The following is a 22,890-nucleotide window of genomic DNA, read 5'->3' on the forward strand; positions in this document are numbered from 1 at the left end:
TTGAATTTTACATATAACGAATATTTATATTATTATTTATAAAAATATACAATGATTTCTTATTTCGATCCCCGGAGACAAGTATTTATCTATACTATTATATTAAAGACGAAACATTAAAAATTTGATTGTTGGTCCTTACTAATTCTATTATATTTAAAATAGGACACCTATATTATATTTCATATTATATTTAAATAGGAATCATATATTATATTCCTATATTATATTTAAAATAGGATACCCATAAAATAAAAAACAATTTTATATATAGAACAGAAAATAAATTGTTCATGGACACAAATTGTAATTGTTCCTGTTGTGTTCATGCAACTTAACATACATCAATTATAATTAGCTACCTTCATCGACTCCCCGAAATCATCATATTGCCCAAGTTCACAACCACCTACAACGACTCTCAGAATTCATATAATTGTCAAAGTTCAGAGGCCTGCAGCATCTATATCAATTAAGGTATCTTTACAAGCTCAATTATCTTCCTAATAATACTATTATATTGTTGTTTTCCATAATAAGCGAAATATGGTTTCGGTTGTTCGAATGGTTAACACCTTCCTCCTAAAAGTTATGTTAACACCTTCCAAAATAAAGTTTAAAAAATATATATATAATTTAATTAAAAAAATTGAATCATGGATCTAATATAACTACAAATTTTATGAATTATTATCCAACTTAATTTCTCATCACACTCAACTTCTTTCTTACCTCTGTTGTTAATAAATTTTAGTAATTCAAATTATAATATAACAAAATATTTAACAAAACAAGAAAAAAAATTGAAAAAACAATACCAAATCATCCACGTATACCATGCTATCGGAGGCTTCCACCTTTCTGTAGCCAAGCCACCGATAGGTTGTAGACTGTAGTAGAATTTTTTTAAAAAATTTTAACTATTTAAATTTTGAATCCTTTAATAATATAATACATATAAAATAATACGTAAATATTTTAAGTTCATTAATTTCAATAATATATAATTATTATTTTTAAAATTTATTTTTATAAATTATTAAAATAATAAAATTACAAATGTTATAATTAGTCTGTGAATTGCACGGATTAAAGGCTATACTATTTAGTTATAAAGTTACAAATAAAGTTAATGATTCAAAATTTTAAATCATATATTATTTTATACTATTTGATCTTAATTATTTTTGACAAATATGATTTATAGTCAAATGAGTATATGTTTTAATAAATTTTCGGGGTGAGTGGGGGTCGAATCGAGAATCTTAGACGACATAAAATAAACTCTAGACCACGTGAGCTATCTAACAGTAAATTATATATTAAAATTAAAATTAGGTAGGTATTAACTTTAGCGTTTAATTATTTACATTAAATTATTACTAAAACTATATATAATATAATAATATATATATATATATAAATTAACAGAAAACCATATATTGGCAAAACTATTGTAATTTTGTTTTTTAGCCAAATAAAAGGACAAAAAATCGTGTGTATGAGAAAAATAAAGGACACTCTATTTGAAGCCAATTAATGAGATTAATAATTTAAATATTTGTACTAAAATAGGAGTCTACAGACAGTTGTATAAAAAAACACACAACACAACACGAACCATCATCATCTGTTATTCTGTTATTGTAGCTTGCTCTGCTCCTCGTTTGTGTGGCGATGAATATGTCTACTTCAACACAAACCCACAAAAATGAATCCTCTTCTTCCTCTAAACCCACCAGGTTTCATCGCCCAAAATCCAAGTGGGTACCTCGAAAACCCCCTTCCAAATCCACTCCCGAGGTGGCTTCTTGCCAACAACATGAACACAACAATTGTATTGGAATTGTGAAAGATAAAGATTATAATTCTAATAATGATGATTTGGATGTGAAGATGATTTCTAATAATAATGATTCTTGTTTCGAAAAGAGGGCTAGTAGTAGTCATGTTGATATTGTGAAGGAGTTGAGGTTTGATCATACAGAACAAGTTGGGTTGTCTCAGGAGCTTTTGTGTCTCAATGATCAATTGCAGCAGGATGAGGTAACTGCCTCCCCCCCCCCTCTATTTACCATTCCTTCATATGTTTGTTTGTGTGTATTCCTACTAATATATGGTCCTCACATTCTTCCTTTATTACTATTTGATTACAAAATTAAACCCAACATACCTAGTGGAAGTTTGGTTCGGTACGGAGAATGATAATGAAACATAGGCAGGACAGAACCATATAATGATATAAAGATGAGAGCTAGTAATATATTTATCATTACTCTCTTTTGGTTAGTAATTTGGTATGACCATTGCAATTAGACATTCACAAATAGTAGATTACAAAACAAGAGGCTTGAAAGTGAAGTATTATCTTACCCTCTGGTTTGGATAATAAAGTTGGCGATGTATAGAGTGAGACTGGGTTAAGTATAGTTGGAAAGATGAAAATCTGATCTTCTATTCAGTAAGCCCAAACTTATTTTGAGACAACTTATGTAACCACAATTTGTTTTTGAAACTCTAAACCAGAAAATTGTTGTAGAAAAATTGAGGATAACTTGGATTATTCTGAAGTCTTGACAAACAATTTCAGATTGAAACAATTTGGTGGTTATCCAAACTTTTCAACCGGATAAAATCAGAATATAAGAACAGAGAATGATGTATTTTGTGTGAATTCAACAACCAACCTTTTGTTTTTTTTATATAGATGACCAAATATGTTGCAAGTATTATATAGGTGTCCAAAAGACATGTCCTAAGACACATCCATACATGTCCAAAAGACATGTCCTAAGACACGTCCTTTGAGGTATGCAGTCGTGTCTAAAAGACATATCTTTTCACATTAACACCAACCCCCGCCAATACCGAAAATCATAATAAACTCAAACAAGCATGCACTCCGCACTCTCCCGACTTGTTTGTTGAAATATTACAATCACATTGGTCAACTAGTTAATCCAATTACACTAAAATATCTAACAATTCTCCCCCATTTTAGTGTAATCCATGATTAACTAAACAAAATCACAACAAACAACAAATTTATGCATAAATGAAATATGATGACGATTGAATTTCATATTAGTATATTACACATCCCAGATATTCGAATATCAAGGTATCACAATTGATTGAACCTCTGTTATTCATAATGAATACATGAAGATAATATACACATAAATTTACATTCTCAAATGTTCTCACTTGACACTATCTTTTACTAGCCTTGTGTCCTAATCCTTCATAAGCATAATAAAGTCAAGTCCTAACTTCTTGAAGCGGCTAAACTTCATGCTCACATAGGTACTTTTATTCTTGCACCTGCATATGCAATTTTTCAAAAGAACTATTAAGAAGATAAACTTCAACCTCCTCAACTTGCAGGTCTGAACACATACCTTGGGATGATACTATTAATGTGTTTCAATCTCTAGATGTTAAGCTCTCAACATGAGAAATTTTAGATGGACTTTAATCCCACCCCTACAGCCGATTTGTACACAAGATCTCTTCTCAACCCTTTGATCAAATGATCGGCTAAATTATGTTGAGTTCTTATAAACTCCACTGATATAACACCATGCATGATGAGCTCTCGAATCATGTTGTGTCTAACACCTAAGTGTCTAGACTTGCCTTTGTACACTTCTCTATAAGCATTAGCCAAGGCAGACTCACTATCACATCTGATAGATATGGGAGATATCGGTTTAGGCCACAATGGAATTTCATAAATCAGATTTCTTAGCCATTCAGCTTCTTTACCAGCAGCTGATAATGCTACAAACTCATATTCCATTGTTGAGTTAGGAATGCAACTCTGTTTTTTTATGCCCAAGAAATAGCACCTCCCCCAAGAAGGAATACCCAACTACTCGTGGAAGAATGATCTTCTTTATCACAAATCCAACTTGCATCCGAATGACCTTCAAGAACCGAAGGAAATCCAGTATAAGTTAAACCATAATTCATGGTTCCTTTTAAGTACTTGAACACTCGGCTTAAAGCTTGCCAATGATGTGAACTTGGTTTGCTAGTAAACCTACTAAGCTTACCAATAATATAGGCTATATCTGGCCTAGTGCTTATCATGGCATACATGAGGCTATCAATCGCTCTTGAGAATTCAAGTTGAGATGCTACAACTCATTTACTAGATACTAGCTTAAGACTAGGATCAATAGGAGTGCTAACTGGAGAACAATTATTAAAGTTAAATCTTTTCAGAATCTTCTCAATATAATGAGATTGAGAAATTGAAATACTATTTTTCGTACGCTTGATCTTTATACCAAGAATCACTTTAGCCTCTCCCAAGTCTTTCATGTCAAAATTAGATGACAAAAATTTCTTGGTTTTATCCACTTGATTTTGGTCAGTACCAAAAATCAACATATCATCTACGTATAAGCAAATTATAACTCCTTTACCAGAAGCATCAAACTTGCTATATACACATTTGTCTGCTTGGTTAAGAAGAAAATCATTAGACAAAACCACACTATCAAATATTTGATGCCAATCTTTTGGTGCTTGTTTAAGACCATACAAAGATTTCTTCAATTTACACACCTTGTGCTCACTACCAGGCATAACAAACCCTTCCGGTTGTTTCATATAAATCTCCTCATCTAATTCACCATTCAAGAATGCATTTTTTACATCCATCTGATGAATTACAAGGTTGTGTATAGATGCAAGTGCTATCAACAACCTGATAGTAGAAATCCTAGCAACAGGAGCACAAATATCAAAGTAATCAATCCCTTCTTTTTGCCTAAAGCCTTGTATAACCAATTTGGCTTTAAATTTTTCTATGGTACCGTCCATTTTCATTTTTCTTTTGAAGATCCATCTGTTTCCTAATGCTTTACAGCCAGGAGGTAGATCACTCAATTCCCATGTGTTATTATTCATGATAGAATCCATCTCATCCTGAATAGCTTCTTTCCAGAATGCAACATCCCTTGATGTCATTGCTTCATTAAATGTTTTTGGATCCTCCTCAATAATAAAACAATATTGGTACTCAGACTCAATCTCAACCTCATCTCTTGAACCTTCAACCAAATAAAGTTGAAAATCAGGTCCAAATGATTTGTTTTTTCTAGCTCTAAAGCTTCTCCTTGGTTCAGAAGGTCCATGAACATCTTCAGTTTGAACCGGGTTCCTACTGAAAGAATTCTGAATCATGTCTCTTGGTCTAGGTATAGATGTAAATCTATTTTCATCAAAGTCAGCATCTCGATAACCATATTCACAGATACATACTCATTAGATTCTAATACATAGAACCTATATGCAATGGAATGCTCAGCATACCCCACAAAAATACAATCTAAACCTCTCACCCAAATTTCTCCTTTTGGGTTCAGTGAGCCTTACAACTAATCTACATCCCCAAACTCTCAGAAAACTCAATTTTGGTGGCTCTTTATACCAAATTTCATAAGGGGTAAATTTATTCCTTTTAGTAGGAATCATATTCAACAAATAACAGGTTGTTAACATTTATTTCAAAAAAAAACAGGTTGTTAACATAGCCTCACCCCAAAAACCTTCATTCAAACCCGAATAGGATAACATGGAATTAACCATCTCTTTCAAAGTCCTATTCTTCCTTTCTGCCACACCATTTTGTTGTGGTGTATAAGGAGCAGTGGTTTGATGTATTATACCAGTAGATTGAAAGTATAATGGATCATAATACTCACCTCCTCTATCAGTACGCAGATTTTTAATCATAGCACCTTTATGTAGCTCTACTTCTTCTTTATAGATTTTAAATTTATCAAGAGCTTCATCCTTAGTATTCAACAAATAAACATAGCAATATCTAGATGCATCGTCAATAAATGTAATGACATATTTTTTATTTCCCAACGAAGGTGTAGCATGAAAATCACATAAATCGCTATGTATCAGTTCCAACACTTCAGATATTCTGTTTACGTCCTTGAAAGGCTTTCTGGTTATCGTAGTTAACATACATGTTTTACATTTCTCATTGTTTATATCAATAGCAGGTATGAGACTCATTTTAGACATATCCTTTATTCTTTTATAATGTACATGTCCCAGTCTAGCATGTCACAATTTAGATTTATTCGAATTATTGCTAGCACTATTAGAAGCCATACAAGCAGATTCATCATCAAATGAGACATTAACATTCAACATAAACATGCCATTACATAAATAACCAAAGCCAACAAAAGTACCATGCTTTGACAAGATATACTTGTCACTTTCATACACTTGTTTGTAACCACAATTATTCAATACAACACCAGACAAGAGATTCTTTCGAATTTCAGGAACATACAACACATTATTTAATAATACATATTTTCCAGAAGTAAAAACAAGCTTTACATTTTCTAGTCCTTTTATTGGTTCAGTTGCAACATTTCCCATCTTTAACATAGATCCATCTTCGATTGGTTGAAAATCTTCTAACCAACGAAGATCTTTACACACATGACTTGTTGCTTCAGAATCAATCCACCATGCAACATTATCATCCTGCACATAAAATGCCTCAGAGATTAGTGACACATAATTCTGCCCAGAATTATAATTTTGTACTAAAATCAGACCTTGTTGCTTTTGTGGATCCTTAGATCCACTTGGACCAGCGTTATGATTGCCTTTACCAACCCGACAATCCTTCTTGAAATGACTAGGTTTGCCCCACTTCCAACATGCCAATTTTGGTTTTTTGTTGGAAGAGGTATTGTTATTTCCTTTAAACTTCCTCTTTTTACCATTGTCTTTGTTTGAATTCTTAGAAGATCCACCATCTTCAACCATATTTACAGAATAGTTACCGACTTGATTCTTTCCCTTAGGATTATTCTCAATTTCTTGAGCCCTTAAAGCCTCTTCAATTCTGAAGTGACTTCCAAGTTCAACCAAAGTCATCTCTTCCTTATTATGTTTCAGGGTGTGTTTGAAATCTTTCCACGAGGGTGGCAGTTTGTCTATAACACTAGAAACCGAAATGGATTCATCCATTTTCATGTCGTGTTGAACAAATTGTCCCAAAATCCTTAACAGTTCATTATACTGTTCCATGACCGGTCTAGTATCAACCATTTTATAGTTAATAAAATTACTAACCAGAAACTTTTTGCTAGAAGCATCTTCAGCCATGTACTTGGATTCAAGGGAATCCCACAATTCTTTTGCAGACTCAACATTTTGGTATGTATCAAAAAGAGAAAAAGACATATCGTTCAAGATGTGACCCCGACAGATATAGTCATCATTCTCCCATTTGCAGCGTCTTCTAGTCTGTTCTACAGTTTCCTCAATCATTTCTGGCATTGGAGTACTCAAAACGTACACAACTTTTAATGTGGTTAACAAGAAATGCATCTTCTTTTGCCGTCTTCTAAAGTCATGTCCCTCAAACTTGTTTAGTTTTGCAAACTTGCTAGTCATGTCTTTTACAGATTCGTTGTTCGCCATCTTCAAAAAACAAATTTGGTTCAATCTTTGTTGTAGAAAAATTGAGGATAACTTGGATTATTCTGAAGTCTTGACAAACAATTTCAGATTGAAACAATTTGGTGGTTATCCAAACTTTTCAACCGGATAAAATCAGAATATAAGAACAGAGAATGATGTATTTTGTGTGAATTCAACAACCAACCTTTTGTTTTTTTCTATATAGATGACCAAATCTGTTGCAAGTATTATATAGGTGTCCAAAAAACATGTCCTAAGACACGTCCATACATGTCCAAAAGACATGTCCTAAGACACATCCATACATGTCCAAAAGACATGTCCTAAGACACGTCCTTTGAGGTATGCGGTTGTGTCTAAAAGACATGTCTTTTCACATTAACACCAACCCCCGCCAATACCGAAAATCATAATAAACTCAAACAAGCATGCACTCCGCACTCTCCCGACTTGTTCGATGAAATATTACAATCACATTGGTCAACTAGTTAATCCAATTACACTAAAATAACTAACAAATTTTTTTAAATGAATGCTGCTTTTTTTAAATCATCATCTGTGGCTCTGCAATGTAATGTCAAAGTTGAAGTTCATGAGTTATGCAGGAGAACTTATGCAAAGAATGATTTATGATATTCCCGAAAAACTAATCACAAGTTCTTCTCCGAAATGATATTAAAATAAAACTTGGGTGATTTAACCGCAGAAGAATCACTATCCCAAGGATTTCTTAACCGCATAAGAGAAAAAAACTAAGGATTGCAACCCATGAAAGAGACCCAAGTCTATATTCAATAATATTCTGATAATCAAGTCTTATAATATAAACCCTTGTAATATAACCTAATATATACTGAGGCCCGAAAAATAATTGGACCTAATATATAACCTACTACATAATTGATAAACAACTAGCGCCACAACAAAATTATGAATAAATGCACTAATTTCTTTCTTAAATATAAAAAACTATCCACTTATAAAATTGGAAGTTCGCTTTTGTTTTCAGTCCCATCAAGTGGACTCGTAACAAGAGCCTGATTATTTCAATTTTGTTGAGGTATCAAGGACCTCAAGGGTTGCCTCTGCTGTCCATTTTGACATATTAATTCAGTTGAATATTTTGTTTATAAGAGTCTAGTTTATTTGAGTTATCATCTTTAAGGAGTCATTTGTTAGTGGGTGAAAGGGAACATATGAACTGAATGGTTCTACATTTGCTCTTCAGCTTGTTTGGCTTCCACGTTTGATTGGACGACTCAATAAAACATCTGGAAACACACCCTTAAAATCTGTGCTGAATGGTTCACATTATATACTGTCTTGTTTTTGGTCAATGTTTATTTTATCTCCCTAAATTTTTTTCACTTTAAAGCATGCCTGCATATTTTTTGAGAGTATCAAAGCCTCTAGTTTTTATTCTTTGGTAAAAAATATGTTCTTTTTGTATGTATAAACATGTTCAATTCATAATTTTTTCTCTGCGAGATTAATTTTGTGATGGTGTTATCACGTTAAGAAAATGGGTAATTATATTAACTTTTGTCTTTTACGTATGATGCGTTTTAAAATATTATTAAATTGACTATTAAAGAAATAATATTTTTTATATAATACTAATTAAACATATTTAATATAGCTTTTTTGTTAAATGTTGTTATGTTATTTAACGTGGTCGGATACGTAAGTACAATCATTCAGAAGTTATAATTTTGTTAATCAAATGACATTATTCAATCAACATTTAGAATTAGTATTCATTGAAAAATCTTAGTTTTCCAAAAATGGTGTTCATATTTAACAAAGATCCCTAACTCTGCAATTCAATGTTACGATGAGCTTGAGTTCACGAGTGTACTTTAAAGGTTCCTGACCATCTACATTTTGTTGAGAAATTAAGGGTCTTAAGCTGCTAACCGTTTTGACAATATTGACTAATTTGTAATATTTTATCATAGGACTCCTTTGATTGTAGCATAATTAGTGAAGTTCTGTCAGAAACGGAGTTGAGTAGCGAGAATCTCAATTGGAAACAGTTATAACGTAGAAGAACTTAGGGATTCAATACATGTTCTCCTAATTTGCTGAATGGGAAATCATTGCTCATTGGAATCGATTAGAAATGGCTCATTGTCTTCCTCCTCGAAGTTACTCCTCATCCTTGATATTTTTCTTTCCATGCGTCCTAACCAGATTATTATGTTGCGTATGTTACATAGCATTTATGCAATTCACATGTAGGATAAGGTACTAGCAATTACAAGGTCTCTGCATTTGGAAATTTAGCAGAGTGGAATTGGATAATCGTGGATTACAAGAATGCATTATGATAATTGAAGGCCTTTCACAGTCAAACTGAACTAAGAAAAATTTACAGCCTTCTATCCGGCTATCCTGTTAAATTTCCACTTGTGAGTTAGCCACATAAAAATGTACTTTTCTTCTAACAGTTACAATATATAACAATTCCAAAAATGCTTTGGGTAAAGGGAGATTAACAGTTAAATCTAGCATGCTAACTAGTATGGACATTAAGTTGGTGATCCCCTGCTTATCTTGTATTTGCCTTTACACTTTTGCAGTTAATTGCGATGGAATCGATTTTTGGAGAGAATATAGTCGTTTATGACAAGCTGAGTGGGTTACGATGTTTTCAGGTCTCCTATAGTTTCCTAAAATTCATCTTAAGGGTTAATAACTCCTGTATGTTTCTAACATTGTTGTTGGATGATTGTGTTGCAGATTCATGTTCATATCGAGTCCCTAAAGGATATTACCGTCTCCACACAATTTAATTCTTCTAGTCATGTTCAGATTTCGTCTGATGCGACATCTGAATTTTTATACTCTTTTAAAGTTCAGTATCTTCCGCCAGTTGTGTTAACATGTTTATTACCTAAATCATATCCAAGCCATCTCCCGCCTCATTTTACTATGTCGGTTCAGTGGTTGAATTCTTCTAACATTTCTAGTCTATGCTGCATGCTGGATTCAATTTGGAATGAGCAACCAGGTCAGGAGGTTATATACCAATGGGCAGAATGGTTACAAAGTTCTTCTCTGTCTTATCTTGGTTTCGAAGAAGAGATAATACTTGGTCCTTATGACAGAATACACACTGCGGACAAGCGAGCGATTTCAAAATGTGTCTCGCCTGATGTTGATATACCTTCATTGAAGAGTTACAATGATGAGCAATGCCATGAGAATTTTGTCAAGAACTTCCATCAATGTCATATCTGTTACAGTGAATATCCAGGTATGTTATTTCTTCAAATTATTTCCATACCCTTAGCTGTAAATTTCCTAGACGTAGTCAAATGTTCTAATAATTTTTTGTTCAAAATTTGATTATAACTAAAGCCAAATGGAAGTTCGTGGTACTTCCAAAAGCTACGCTGTTTGCTCTCACCATGAATTTGCCTGTAGGCATGAAAATTATTACTGAACTGATATATATTCCATCAGTTCCGACCCTGTTAGATTCTGGACCTAGTCCAATATACTGGATTTTGTTTTCTTGCATTAATTGTTAATAGTAAGACTAGGTTTCAATGTAGCTGTATCATCTTTCCTTTACATATTCATTTGCAATAAAATATAGTATTTCTGTGTTGCTTCCCCCATTCAAATTCAATCAGTAGTCCAACACAACGAAACTTAATCACGATGTAGAAATCATTCACTTTTGGCATTGAACATCATATCTGCCATACACAATAACGAAATTTTGATTTGCATTTTCTCTTTCTGTTTACAATTAGGCCTCCAGCACATGGATGCTCCCTGGATGTGTATACTTCTTTACATATAAAAATCCTTGTTGGATACATCTGATGTTATCCTTATATGTAAAAAAACTGTTACTTACTTGAAGGTTAAATAGATATTATGAGAGAGAAAACGAACTGCATGCCAAACTGACTGATTCTAGAAGTATTACCAGGAAGTTATTACGGTACTTAATAAGATGTTATGCTGATGAAAGAAATATTTCATTATATTTTTGACATCCTAAATGTTAAGAACTGCATAAGAGTAGTAGTATAAAAAGTATTATTAGTAAGGACTAATAGTCTATTGCCAATTAGTAGTTGCAGGACTAGTAGCAGAAGTATAAATAGCTGAGACGATTGCAATTTTCATTATGTTTGAACTATTATCAGAAAATGGAATATTTTTTCCACCAAGTCTCTTTCTCTCTCTAGTTTCTCTCTCTATAACTGAATTACTTCTTCTCAAAGCTTTCTCAGTGTTCATTTCTTCTTCTAAACCTAGCTATTCTCTGTGATTCTCTACTATTCTCTGTGAGTCTCTACTGTTCTGTACTTAATCGAGCCTAGATCTACTGATTTCTGCAATTAAAACACACAAAAATGCAAAAACATATACATTTCTGCACTATCAGTTTAGAGTTCCTGACAGATTTGTGCATATCTAGCAGATCAAGCTACTGATCTCAGTAATCTTAGTTGAATTCAAGGAGTTGAGATTCCTGCACATCAGGTGTTTGATTACGGGTCTCACTAAGTTGATTTCTCTGTTTGTTGAAGTTTAGTAGTTATTTACTCTAGTATTACATAGATCTAGTAGTTTTGTTTGATAATATTGAGAAAACCACAAAAATATTAGATCTGTAGTAGTTTTACTGCACTTTAGTTGTTGTGTTGTTGATTGTTGGTTGATAGAAGTACTGTGAAACTTAGGAGTTGTTTACTTGTTGATTGTTGAGAAGTGTGTGAAGTTGTGTTGAAACTGTTGAAGGATGAGTTATAAGAAGAGTTATACTGCTGAGACTTCTCATCAAGGTACTTTGAGGATGTTACGACAGGATATTCAAGGTTATATGATAGGAACTGATGAGAAAATTGGAAAGCTGCAACAGCAGATTGAGATGCTAGTTGTTGGAATGAAAGGATTGGTTAATTCTAAGCACATAGATGAGGAGTATGAAGAGGACGATGCAGATGTGTATGATGATAAATTCTCCACTCCTCAAGGTAAATGAATGTTCAGGAATCCTTTATATGCTGCTTGGGAGAGAACAATTCAGAAATAAAGACTTGAAACTGGATAATGATTATCAAGAGGAGAGATTCGGGAATAGTAGGTATAGTGATCAGCAGAGCCTAAAGCACTTGAAACTCAGCTTTCCTGTCTTCAAAGAAGGTTCAGACACAGGGGAATGGCTGAGAGATTGTGAAGAATACTTCACTATCTATCAAGTAAATGACTGGAGAAGAGCTGCAATAGCTGCTATGCATCTTACTGGTGTTCCAAGGTCATGGTATAAATCATACATGATTGGACAGGAGTCAATAACTTGGAACCACCAGTTTTGTGAAGCTTTTTTAGCCAGGTTTTGGGAAATTGATACCGATCTGGTGTTTGACAAATTCAACAGGTTGCAACAAACCAGTACAGTGGAAGCCTATTATGATGAATTTGAGAGGTGTAGGGGTCAAATTCTGAAGAAGATTCCTGGATTAACCATTGAGTACTTCATGGAGAATTTTGTGGGAGGATTGCATGTGGAAATTAAGGGAATGATTAGGTTATTGGACCTAGTACCTTGGAGCAGGCACTTAAGTTGGCCAGGTACTATGAGAGTACTTTAAGTTCTCAACCTAAGAAGAGTAATAATTATGGAGCTTATAAAAGAAGTCAGAACTCATTCTCCATCTCCAAAGATGCTAGTGTGCCAGTAAGCCAAGGGAGTACTAAGGGATCTTCCATCCTCACAACACCTAAGTCTACAGAGACAGTTAATTCTAAACCCAGGCCCCTGACATACTCCCAAAGGGAAGAGAGAAGGCAGAAGGGTCTCTGCTTCTATTGTGATGAAAAGTTCATCGAGAGACATGAGTGTAAGAAACCTCGGGCCTTCTTGATGATAGCGGATGAAGAAGTTCAGGATGAATATCATGAAGCTCCTCAATATGATGAAGTCCGTGGTGAAGACAAAGATGATTGGAAGAATCAGGAGATTTTGCTAGCAGCTACGGGAGTACCAGTATACCAGCAGTTGAAACCCATACAGTTTGAAGGAAGTTACAAATGCCAAAAGCTGAAAGTATTGGTGGATGGTGGAAGTTCTCTAGATTTGGTGAATTCTTTGACTTTTAACAGGGATAAAATGAAGACTGAGATAAGAGAACCAATGCAGATACAACTTACAAACGGTTCTATTGTGGTAAACAATCAAGTCTGCACTGCATTTAAGTGGATTTGGAAGGCTTCTGAGTTTAGTACTGAAGCCTGGTTGGTAGAACTACAAGAGTGGGATCTGATACTTGGCATTCAGTGGTTGGCTCAATTGGGAAACATACAATTCAATTATGAGAAACAGACAATTCAATTTCAGTGGCAAAACAAAGAGATTATTTTAACTGCCGACTCCACACTGAAGATTGAAGGAGCTTGTCAGCAAATGACATCAGTGGTGCCACTTTAGATGGAATAGTTAAGTGAAAGTTATGAAGGAGATGATGAGCTCAAAGATATAATTTCCAAGGCCGTTGTAACCAAAACTTGTCCACAATTGTATTATTGGGTTAATGGATTGTTGCACTATAGAGGAAAATGGGTTATTGGTTGTAAGGATGGTTTAAGGAAGCAAATTTTTAAAGAGCTATGTGGCGCCCCAAAACCCGGGGTCAGGAGTCTCGGAAGCCACGACATCCAAACACACACAACTCACACTACAATATGTAAATACTCACGCTTCACGACCCCACACTTATCACACACACACACTTACAGGTTATTGTCTTGGAAACGAACCATCATAACTAGAGAAATTTTATTACAACCCAAAAATAATTAGTCTTACCGGGGAGTGACCTTTAGGTAAGGCTAGTCTGCCGACAAAATATACGTTTCTTGTTTCTTACTTTACAAAAGTCATACTTATAAATAAGCCGAACTATAAACAACTGAAAACTAATCCAGCTTATTCTGACTGCCTGCGGTACAGCACCAAATAATCTACGGAACAGCGGTTCATTTCCTACCCGTTTCCTGGCTGTGGTTCTTATGACAGGCATCTTGATTCACTGTTGTGTTGTGTCAATTTAAGAAAACAAGTGTGAGTTATAATGCCCAGTATAATAATGTACAGTATAAAAATGACTGTATGATAACATCATATATGATAATTATGTTTTATTCGAAAATAGTTTTCCTTGGTGATACACACCTTCTTATGAAAACAATTCTTTAAGGGATTTTAATATCCTGCGAATACCTTAATAGTAATCCCAGCACCTAGGCTTGGGTTACGGTATTGCATCTCAATTCCAATTTGAAGAATTAGGACACTCGTTGGAGCCACCGTATACGATGATCAGTCGTAATACGATAATAGTAACCTTTTCTACTAGTAGAAGGACGACATCTTCGTATCCCGGTTATCACCCTTGCCGCATTCGGGCTACGTGTCCCATTTTCGGGTATACACATACTTCACAAGTTCCTGAGTACACTGAGTACCTTCGCCTGCGGTACCTTTGGTAGTCCATCTAGCACACATAGTACCAGAGTCTACCCCTCCCTTGTCCTTTAAAAGAATCCTATCAATCTCGAGAACTCGAACCACATCGAAGTTCCCCAAGCGTTTTGCTTGTTGATAGAATCAGCTTATCTCTCTAAGATATAAGTGTATATATATATGTATATACGTACTTCCGAGAATTTCGGAGGAAGTACTAAGGATGTGTGTTGACCGTTATCAACAGATAATTAATAATGGGGAAAAGTTTCTCCTTGAAACTATATTCAAAATATTAAATAAGTCGGGATAATATTCACCGACGATTGGAAATTATTCGAATGATATTCTGAAATCAGAAAGTATATTTTAAATGAGGATCTATGATTTTTAAATCAATAATAAACCCTTTAATGAATAATTGAATGATAATCGATAAATAATTAAACCTCGAATGAGTTTACTCTCTAAAAGAATATTTAAAATAATATTCCTCAACTAGTTTGTGTCTCCATAATTAATAATCTTATAGTGATTAATCGGGTTTGAAATAAATAATTGTTGGAGTATACTACTCCCATAATAAGGAATAAATATATAGTATTTATTATTCGAACAATAAAATATAGTTGAGGGAATATGATCGTTGGGAAATCGTTTTAATAAAAGTTCGAGGTGTTTTAATGTTTCGTAAGTGTCCCTTTAAAACGTACTATTATGGACTTATAACCGTCCTATAATATCGCCAAAATGATTCCCGGGTTTTATCTTAAATCCCGACCGACTCTCGGTCTTATATAATACGTCACGCTGAAAGCGAATAACATTTTACGATATATACTTTATCGTACAATATCGCTACATTATGCGAAATTTCAACAACTACGTGTCATGGCAAGCATGATATTTATGCAATGATAGTAAAACAATCATTTCACAAAACAACAGTAAAAATGGAGTTGGGTTCGTAAACTTGCCTGGGTATCTCGAGGTGGAGGATGCTCTAGGTTCCGCTCGGAAATCTATAAACATAACACAATTCATTTTGTTAGATCCCATTCTAATTTACGGCGACTCGCACTCATGTGCTACTCATTATGCACCCTCTCAACTTATACTACCCTTATTATTCCTTTAAGTCATATTCACATTATGGTCACTTCATTTTCCTAAGTATCGTAGGTTCATTCTCATTATCGTCTTCGGCTCCGCTTATGGATTCTTACGGTTTCTACTTGCGCGGTCTCGGCTTCGATATTTTTATAAAATTGAGAAATCATTATTTTCACTTGAAATTTTTATGGCAGTTAGGAAACTCAATATGTTACTCTCTGTAAAAATTTCATGATTTATGAACACTTTTAAGTCTATCCTTTGTATTTTCAAAGTTTGTAATTCGTAGCAGTTTTTGTCGCGTAAATCACTTTTACTAAAACGGTCATAACTTTTGATCCATAAATCGGAATCAAGCGATTCAAGCGCCTAAACGATCCTTATAACATTGTCTATCCTAAACAAGGGTTATTTTTCAAGAAACTACAGTTTACAACTTCGGGACTTTCTGCAGAAACTTGAAATTACGATTTGTTGGTTTAACGAAGTTACGTTTACGATCGGGGTTTCGTTTACGCCCTAACTCTTAACACAACCACCAACAATCATCATATCATCATCAACACACAAACTCCTCTCAAGAACATCATGTTCTTGAGGCAACAACAACCAACCTTAAATCTACTTAACTTAATCATCAAGATTTCATCAATAACACTCATAACACTAGGTTTACTACCACATACTAAGTGGATCTTAAAAATGAATCTTAAATAAAGTTGGGTCAAAGATTTTTACCTTTCTTGAAAGCTTGAGATGTGTTCTTGAGGATGGTGGAGGCTTGGAAGTGCTTGATATGATTTTTAGAACCTAAAACCACCATTGAAATCAAGAAACCAAAGAGAGGTTACTATTCATACTATTCACTAGTGAGTTTCTTGAATTTATTTCACCCATCAAACCTTGATAAAAAAAGATGAAAGAATTTTTTTACCTTAGTTTAATTGCTAGGAGGCTTGAGAATTAATTGGAGGATTTAACAAGAGCTAGAACTTGGAGTTTTGAATTTGAATTCTTCCCCTTTTTTTCATTAGGGCCGAATGGAGCATCAAGGGGGGTATTTATACTCCTCTTGGTTGCTTAACTTGGTTGATTTGCTAGGTTGCTTCTAGGAAGATGGGTTGATATCTTGCAATTGATTTTATTCTCCTAGTATAGCATTCTAGGTTGATTCTTGGTTGCAAATCTTAGGGACAAATCTTTGTAGCTTGCTAGCTTACAAGCTAACTACAAGGTTTAGCTTCCTTAGCACACTATTTTGCTAGCTAGCTTGGTCATCCTATGGTTAGCTCACTATTTGATGAAGTAACCATGGTTACTTCCTTACCATGGTTTAGTTAGTGCGTTACGTTTATTTAATCGTTTACGCGTTCGCTCGGTTGCTTAAATGTTCTTCGTAATACTTACTCGTAAATGGTTCGCGATGTAATTCCTTTCGTATTTATTCCTTATATTTTTATTTATCCTACTTGAATATAAATCCGTAGTGTTTTAATCTCGTAATTATATTGTGATTCCCGTAATCCTCGATGAGTTGTAAATACGGTCGTTTTTCAAAGTTCGTTTTCTTCGAAAACTAATAGCGTTTACATACACTCATTTGACACGTATAGTCGTAATATCAACTCCGAAACTCATTTTCTCATGCACCTCGTAGTGTGGGCTCAAAAGTTTTTCCCGTCCGTCAGGGTTACTATTCATTAAACGTTTTACAAGGTCTCAAAAATTCGAGTTATTACAAGCTACATACTAATGGAGTATGGGGACAGTCTGGGAACAGGGCTACCTTCAAAAGAATTAATGAGTATTTCTATTGGAGCACTATAAGGCAGGATCTAGGAAAATGGGTGAGGGAGTGCAATATCTGCCAGCAAGTTAAAGGAGAACATGTTCACAGCCATAGGTTGCTAAAACCTTTGGAGATTCCTCATGAACCCTGGTCTGATATAGATATGGATTTCATAACAGGGTTACCAAAATCTAAAGAATTGAGGTCATTTGGGTGGTTGTGAACAGGTTTAGTAGGTATGCTCACTTTGTGGCTCTGAGTCATCCTGTTTCTGCTGAAGGATTAGCTCAGATTTTCTTTGACCAAGTCTATAAGCTGCATGGTTTACCCACATCTATTGTGAGTGACAGAGATAGCCTATTCTTAAGTGAATTTCGGCACACCTTGTTTAAAATCTCTGGCACCAGGTTGAATATGAGCTCAGCATACCATCCCCAGTCTGATGGCAGTCTGATGGCAGTACTGAGAGAGTTAATCAGTGTGGAACACTATTTGAGAAGTATGAGGTCATGGTTGGTTTTGAAGGAGGAAGGGATGTTACGAACTGCATAAGAGTAGTAGTATAAGGAGTATTATTAGTAAGGGCATATTAGTCTATTGCCAATTAGTAGTTGCAGGACTAGTAGCAGAAGTAATATAAATAACTGAGACGATTGTAATTTTCATTATGTTTGAACTATTATCAGAAAATGGAATATCTTTCCCACCAAATCTCTTTCTCTCTCTAGTTTCTCTCTCTATAACTGAATTACTTCTTTTCTAAGCTTTCTCTGTGTTCATTTCTTCTTCTAAACCTAGCTGTTCTATGTGATGCTCTTCTATTCTCTGTGATTCTCTGCTGTTCTCTACTTAATCTAGCCTAGATGTACTGATTTCTGCAATTAAAACACACAAAAACACAAATCATATACATTTCTGCACTATCAGTTTAGAGTTCCTGACACTAAACCACCTAAAATATTCATATATAAAGCGAAAGTAAATGAATAAACCAGTATTCTTTGTCAAATACCTAAAGCATTACATTTATTTTTCCTCTTTCTTTTCAAGAGATGATTTCTTCTGCAATCATATTTGCGATATTTGCAATTTCAGATATAATAATAAAATCATAAAGGTTTGGGGATTGTAAAAATTAGATAGAGCAGCCGTAACTGTTGACATTATTTCACTCATTATCCATTGCATTTTAAACTCATGATCCCGATCTTAATGTTGGTTTTCAACCTGTTTGATGTGATCTTATTTTATATTATATATTCTGCACTCATTTTGCATGGGTCTATCTTTTTCAATATTCAAGTGAAAACATGTATTTTAAGAAGAGTTGCTACTGTAGGTATAAAGCAATCAGTATGGTTCTAATCCTAACTATATGTTATAGAAAAATATCCAGCTGCACTAACCAGATTTCTGTTAGCTTTATGTCAGGATTGTAACATCCCACATCGATAATAATAAGAGTATTTGGGGCCTTTATAGATACAAGTCAACAACTAATCCCTCTGACGGTTGAAAAACTTTTTTCAAATAGTAAAAGTTTTTCTGTTGTGAACATATATACATATATTTAATTTTGTACTTTAATGTTTATCAGGTGTAGAGTTTGTCAGATTGACATGCCAGCATTTCTTCTGCTGGAAATGTATGGAAACATATGTTGTCATTACTGTACGGGAAGGTACAAAGACCAAGCTTTTGTGCCCGGAAGAAAAATGTGAGGGTGTGCTTTCATCTGGTTTATTGAAACGATTGCTTGGTGATGAAGAATTTCAACGTTGGGAGACACTAGTCATGCAGAAAACACTCGCCTCAATGTCTGACGTGGTGTATTGCCCCAGATGCGAAACAACTTGCTTTGCAGATGAAGATCATGATGCACAATGCTCAAAGTGCTTCTTTTGTTTTTGTGCACTTTGCAGTGAAAGGCGCCACGTTGGAACTTCTTGCATGACACCTGAAATGAAGCTCCTTGTTTTGCAGGTAAAATTTATGGTTGAGATTTTTTTTTGGAAACTTAAAGTATGCTGCTATTGTGCTATGTTTGGTGCCTCTCTCTATGAGTGATTTTTATTTTCACCTTGACCATTCTCTGGGCATTTGTTTGACGAGGCAGTGTAGATTGTAAAACGACTATTGTTCTTCTTTAGCCATCTTCAGGCTAATAATTAAACAAGGAGAACTTAAAAATATTAACTTAATAATTGTCTTATGATTATGCTGAGAGCAGATTTGAAATGCAGAATTATAATTCAACAAATTCCATTACAGTAAACAGTCTATCATTGTCTGAAGTCCTGACCCTTTTTAATTTCCATATTCCTTTAGTTGTTTTTAATTTGTGGAACCTTAAATTGGATCCTGTTTGGCATGAGCTCCAAGAGTTCTTAGACTTTAGTAATTAGCCATCAGAATATTACTTCTTTTTGGTCTCAATGTTTATAAGTTGAGTCTTATGAATTATGCTACAGATTGTAACACGTCTCTACAACCATGCGAAAACACTTGATTAATTTAGCATGACATGAAAGTCATAATCCCTGTATTATCTTTATTAAGATTTTGTACATCATAACCTAATAGCCCTTACCATTCCTTTTCAGAATTGGTTTTTATGAGAAAAAAATGTTAGTTATAGCCGGCTCCTTAGATTTCTTTACGTTTATATTCTTATAGGAGAGACAAAATTCAACTCAACTTGGGGGTGAACGAAAGCGTCGTGAGAAAGAAATAATAAATGAGATTCTTAGTGTCAAAGAAATACTCCGTGATGCCAAACAATGCCCGTCCTGTAAGATGGCAATCTCACGAACTGAAGGTTGCAACAAGATGGTGTGCAATAACTGTGGGAATTATTTCTGTTATCGCTGTAATAGAAAAATCGATGGATACGAGCACTTTCAGTATGTTACTTTCTCTGAAAAGTTTGCGACTATGATGTCCATTTGTGCTTTATTTAACACTCAGCATGTAATGGAAAACTAAGCAATTTGTTACTTTTGAAGGGGGGAATGCGAACTTTTCCCACAGCAAATGATTCAGGACTGGGAACGGGCAAATGCACGAATGGTAGAAGGCCAGATTCTAGCTGACCTTTTTGCTGGTCGGGGTCATCCATGTCCTCTTTGCCGTCAAGTGAGCGCAAAGGTAAGTATATATAATCTTACTAATTTGGTTGTGTTTCGCGTGATTCAAGCTTTAAAGAAGCTTTCAGTCTTATTTACTCCCCTAACTGATGAAGTGAAGAATAAATGAAAAAAGTATATATCTTGATATTTTTAGAACCAATTCATTGCATTGTCCAAATTGATAAATGTCTGCTTTATTGTTACTCAATTTTGATATCGCTATGGTCTATGGCCTTACCAGAAATTCAAGATGATTTTAAACCATCAACATACAAAATTGCACATGCTAAAGAACCACTAATATCTGTCCGCTATAAAATGAATCCATGAAAATAAACAGACTCATATTGTGTATTTAAGCAAAAAAAATTATTGGTTTCGTCTTTCTGTTAGCGTAGCTTGGTGATGAGCTGAAGCAGTGTTGCCCATAATCTGTTCCTCCCTGTTTCAGTGGTGTCAAAGGTGCCTCGCGCAGAACTTACATCTGAGGAGTCTTTGTCTTTTCTTATACTGCTGTATATTTGGTGCATAGAGGCCACCGATAAGTGCTTAGAAGAAAGACGATATTATTGCCAAGCTAGTTTGGTAGTACACTAGAATTACACTTGTTCTGAATGAATTAGGAGGTTGTAAATTTGAACTAGAGGTAAAAGGGAACGATGAATGATAAGGTCAGGCAGAAGATAAAATAAATTTGCAAGGACTAAGGAGGTCCATATTTGGGCTGAATAGATTGTTTTTGGGTTGGTTGAAATCGAATGATGGTGAGAATACAAGGAAAGAGTGATGGAACAAGTAAAGGTGAAAGGATAAAAGACATGAGAGGAGTGAGAAAGAATGAGAATGAACATTCATTTGTAAATTGCGTGATATTTGTAATTTAAATCTAATGGAATTAATGAAGGTATGTAATGTCAACTAAATACTGCAAGGTCCATTCTGTTCCGTATAACCAAAATACAGTGTATAAAAAAATTGCGGAATGGACAAATGGCAATTGCGACAAATTTGTCGTACTTAGTGCACAAGGTTTCACATCGTATGGTGTAGTCCCATGTACACAACTTTATCCCTTTTTTTTCTTCGTAAAAAGGTTGTCTTAAGAAATAGCAGATAGCACATAACTTCTTAAGTTTTAAGTAAATAGTCTAGAAGATAGCAGTGTTCAATTCTTTCTTATCTTGCAAACTGGATACAACTTTGGTAAAATGGTAAAGTAAAAATTTGGGGTAAAATCTGTCATGTTTGATTGCATCTCTAACTTAATTTTTAGTGCAACTGCTTCAATATTTAGGTTTTTCTCTGTGCAAAATGCAAAATACCTTTGAATATACACCATCAGAAAATATGTTCAAATTGCCATTTTCACATGTTCAATAATTTTACAGGTAGGCAACAATAATCACATCTTCTGCTGGGCATGCAGAAACCATTACTGTTATCTTTGCAAGAAGATTGTGAAGCGAGGATCAAATCATTATGGGCCCAAGGGGTGCAAGCAACACACTGAAGGATAGTCTTCACAACCAGTCAATGTTGTATAAAAAGGCATAGGCCATGGTGTGGCAGTTATAACTAAGGTGATGCGCACCTTTTATACTGCAAATGAGACATGTGGTTCAACAAGTATGCTCCTTCAAGGATCAAAGCTTTTAAGTTTGCAATAGCTTGATTGCATGTATGCTAGTTATCCATCAGTATATGTTATATAGATAGAAAGATGTGTTTAGAGATGTTTAATAAGGTTTTCCGTAAGAAGCGGGTCAATTTGCTTATTTTGGAAATTTTGAGTACTGGTTGAACATATTAGAGATTGATCAAATCCTATTCATATTAAATTCCTATATACAAAACAGCAACAGATATGGTTCCATGAAGACATGTATTATACTTTA

The 22,890-nt window shown here is 34.4% G+C and overlaps 1 protein-coding gene across 3 annotated transcripts; it reads left to right on the forward strand.

Moving 5' to 3' along the window:
- Positions 1-1,581: 1,581 nt before the first annotated feature.
- Positions 1,582-22,882, forward strand: LOC141677297 (uncharacterized). 3 transcript variants are annotated; one of them, XM_074483162.1, is made up of 7 exons: positions 1,582-2,046; positions 10,059-10,133; positions 10,219-10,735; positions 19,465-19,850; positions 20,544-20,770; positions 20,873-21,014; positions 22,422-22,882. In XM_074483162.1, the coding sequence occupies exons 1-7, from the start codon at positions 1,678-1,680 to the stop codon at positions 22,503-22,505; spliced, it is 1,800 nt and encodes a 599-aa protein (XP_074339263.1). In that variant the 5' UTR covers positions 1,582-1,677; the 3' UTR covers positions 22,506-22,882. The 3 variants fall into 3 exon arrangements, with proteins under 3 accessions (XP_074339263.1, XP_074339264.1, XP_074339262.1); XM_074483163.1 differs by lacking the exon at positions 22,422-22,882 and adding an exon at positions 21,447-22,349; XM_074483161.1 differs by having other exon boundaries at positions 1,584-2,046; positions 22,384-22,882.
- Positions 22,883-22,890: the final 8 nt, after the last annotated feature.

This window comes from Apium graveolens, chromosome 8, assembly GCF_009905375.1.
Source record: "Apium graveolens cultivar Ventura chromosome 8, ASM990537v1, whole genome shotgun sequence".
Lineage (NCBI taxonomy): Eukaryota > Viridiplantae > Streptophyta > Magnoliopsida > Apiales > Apiaceae > Apium > Apium graveolens.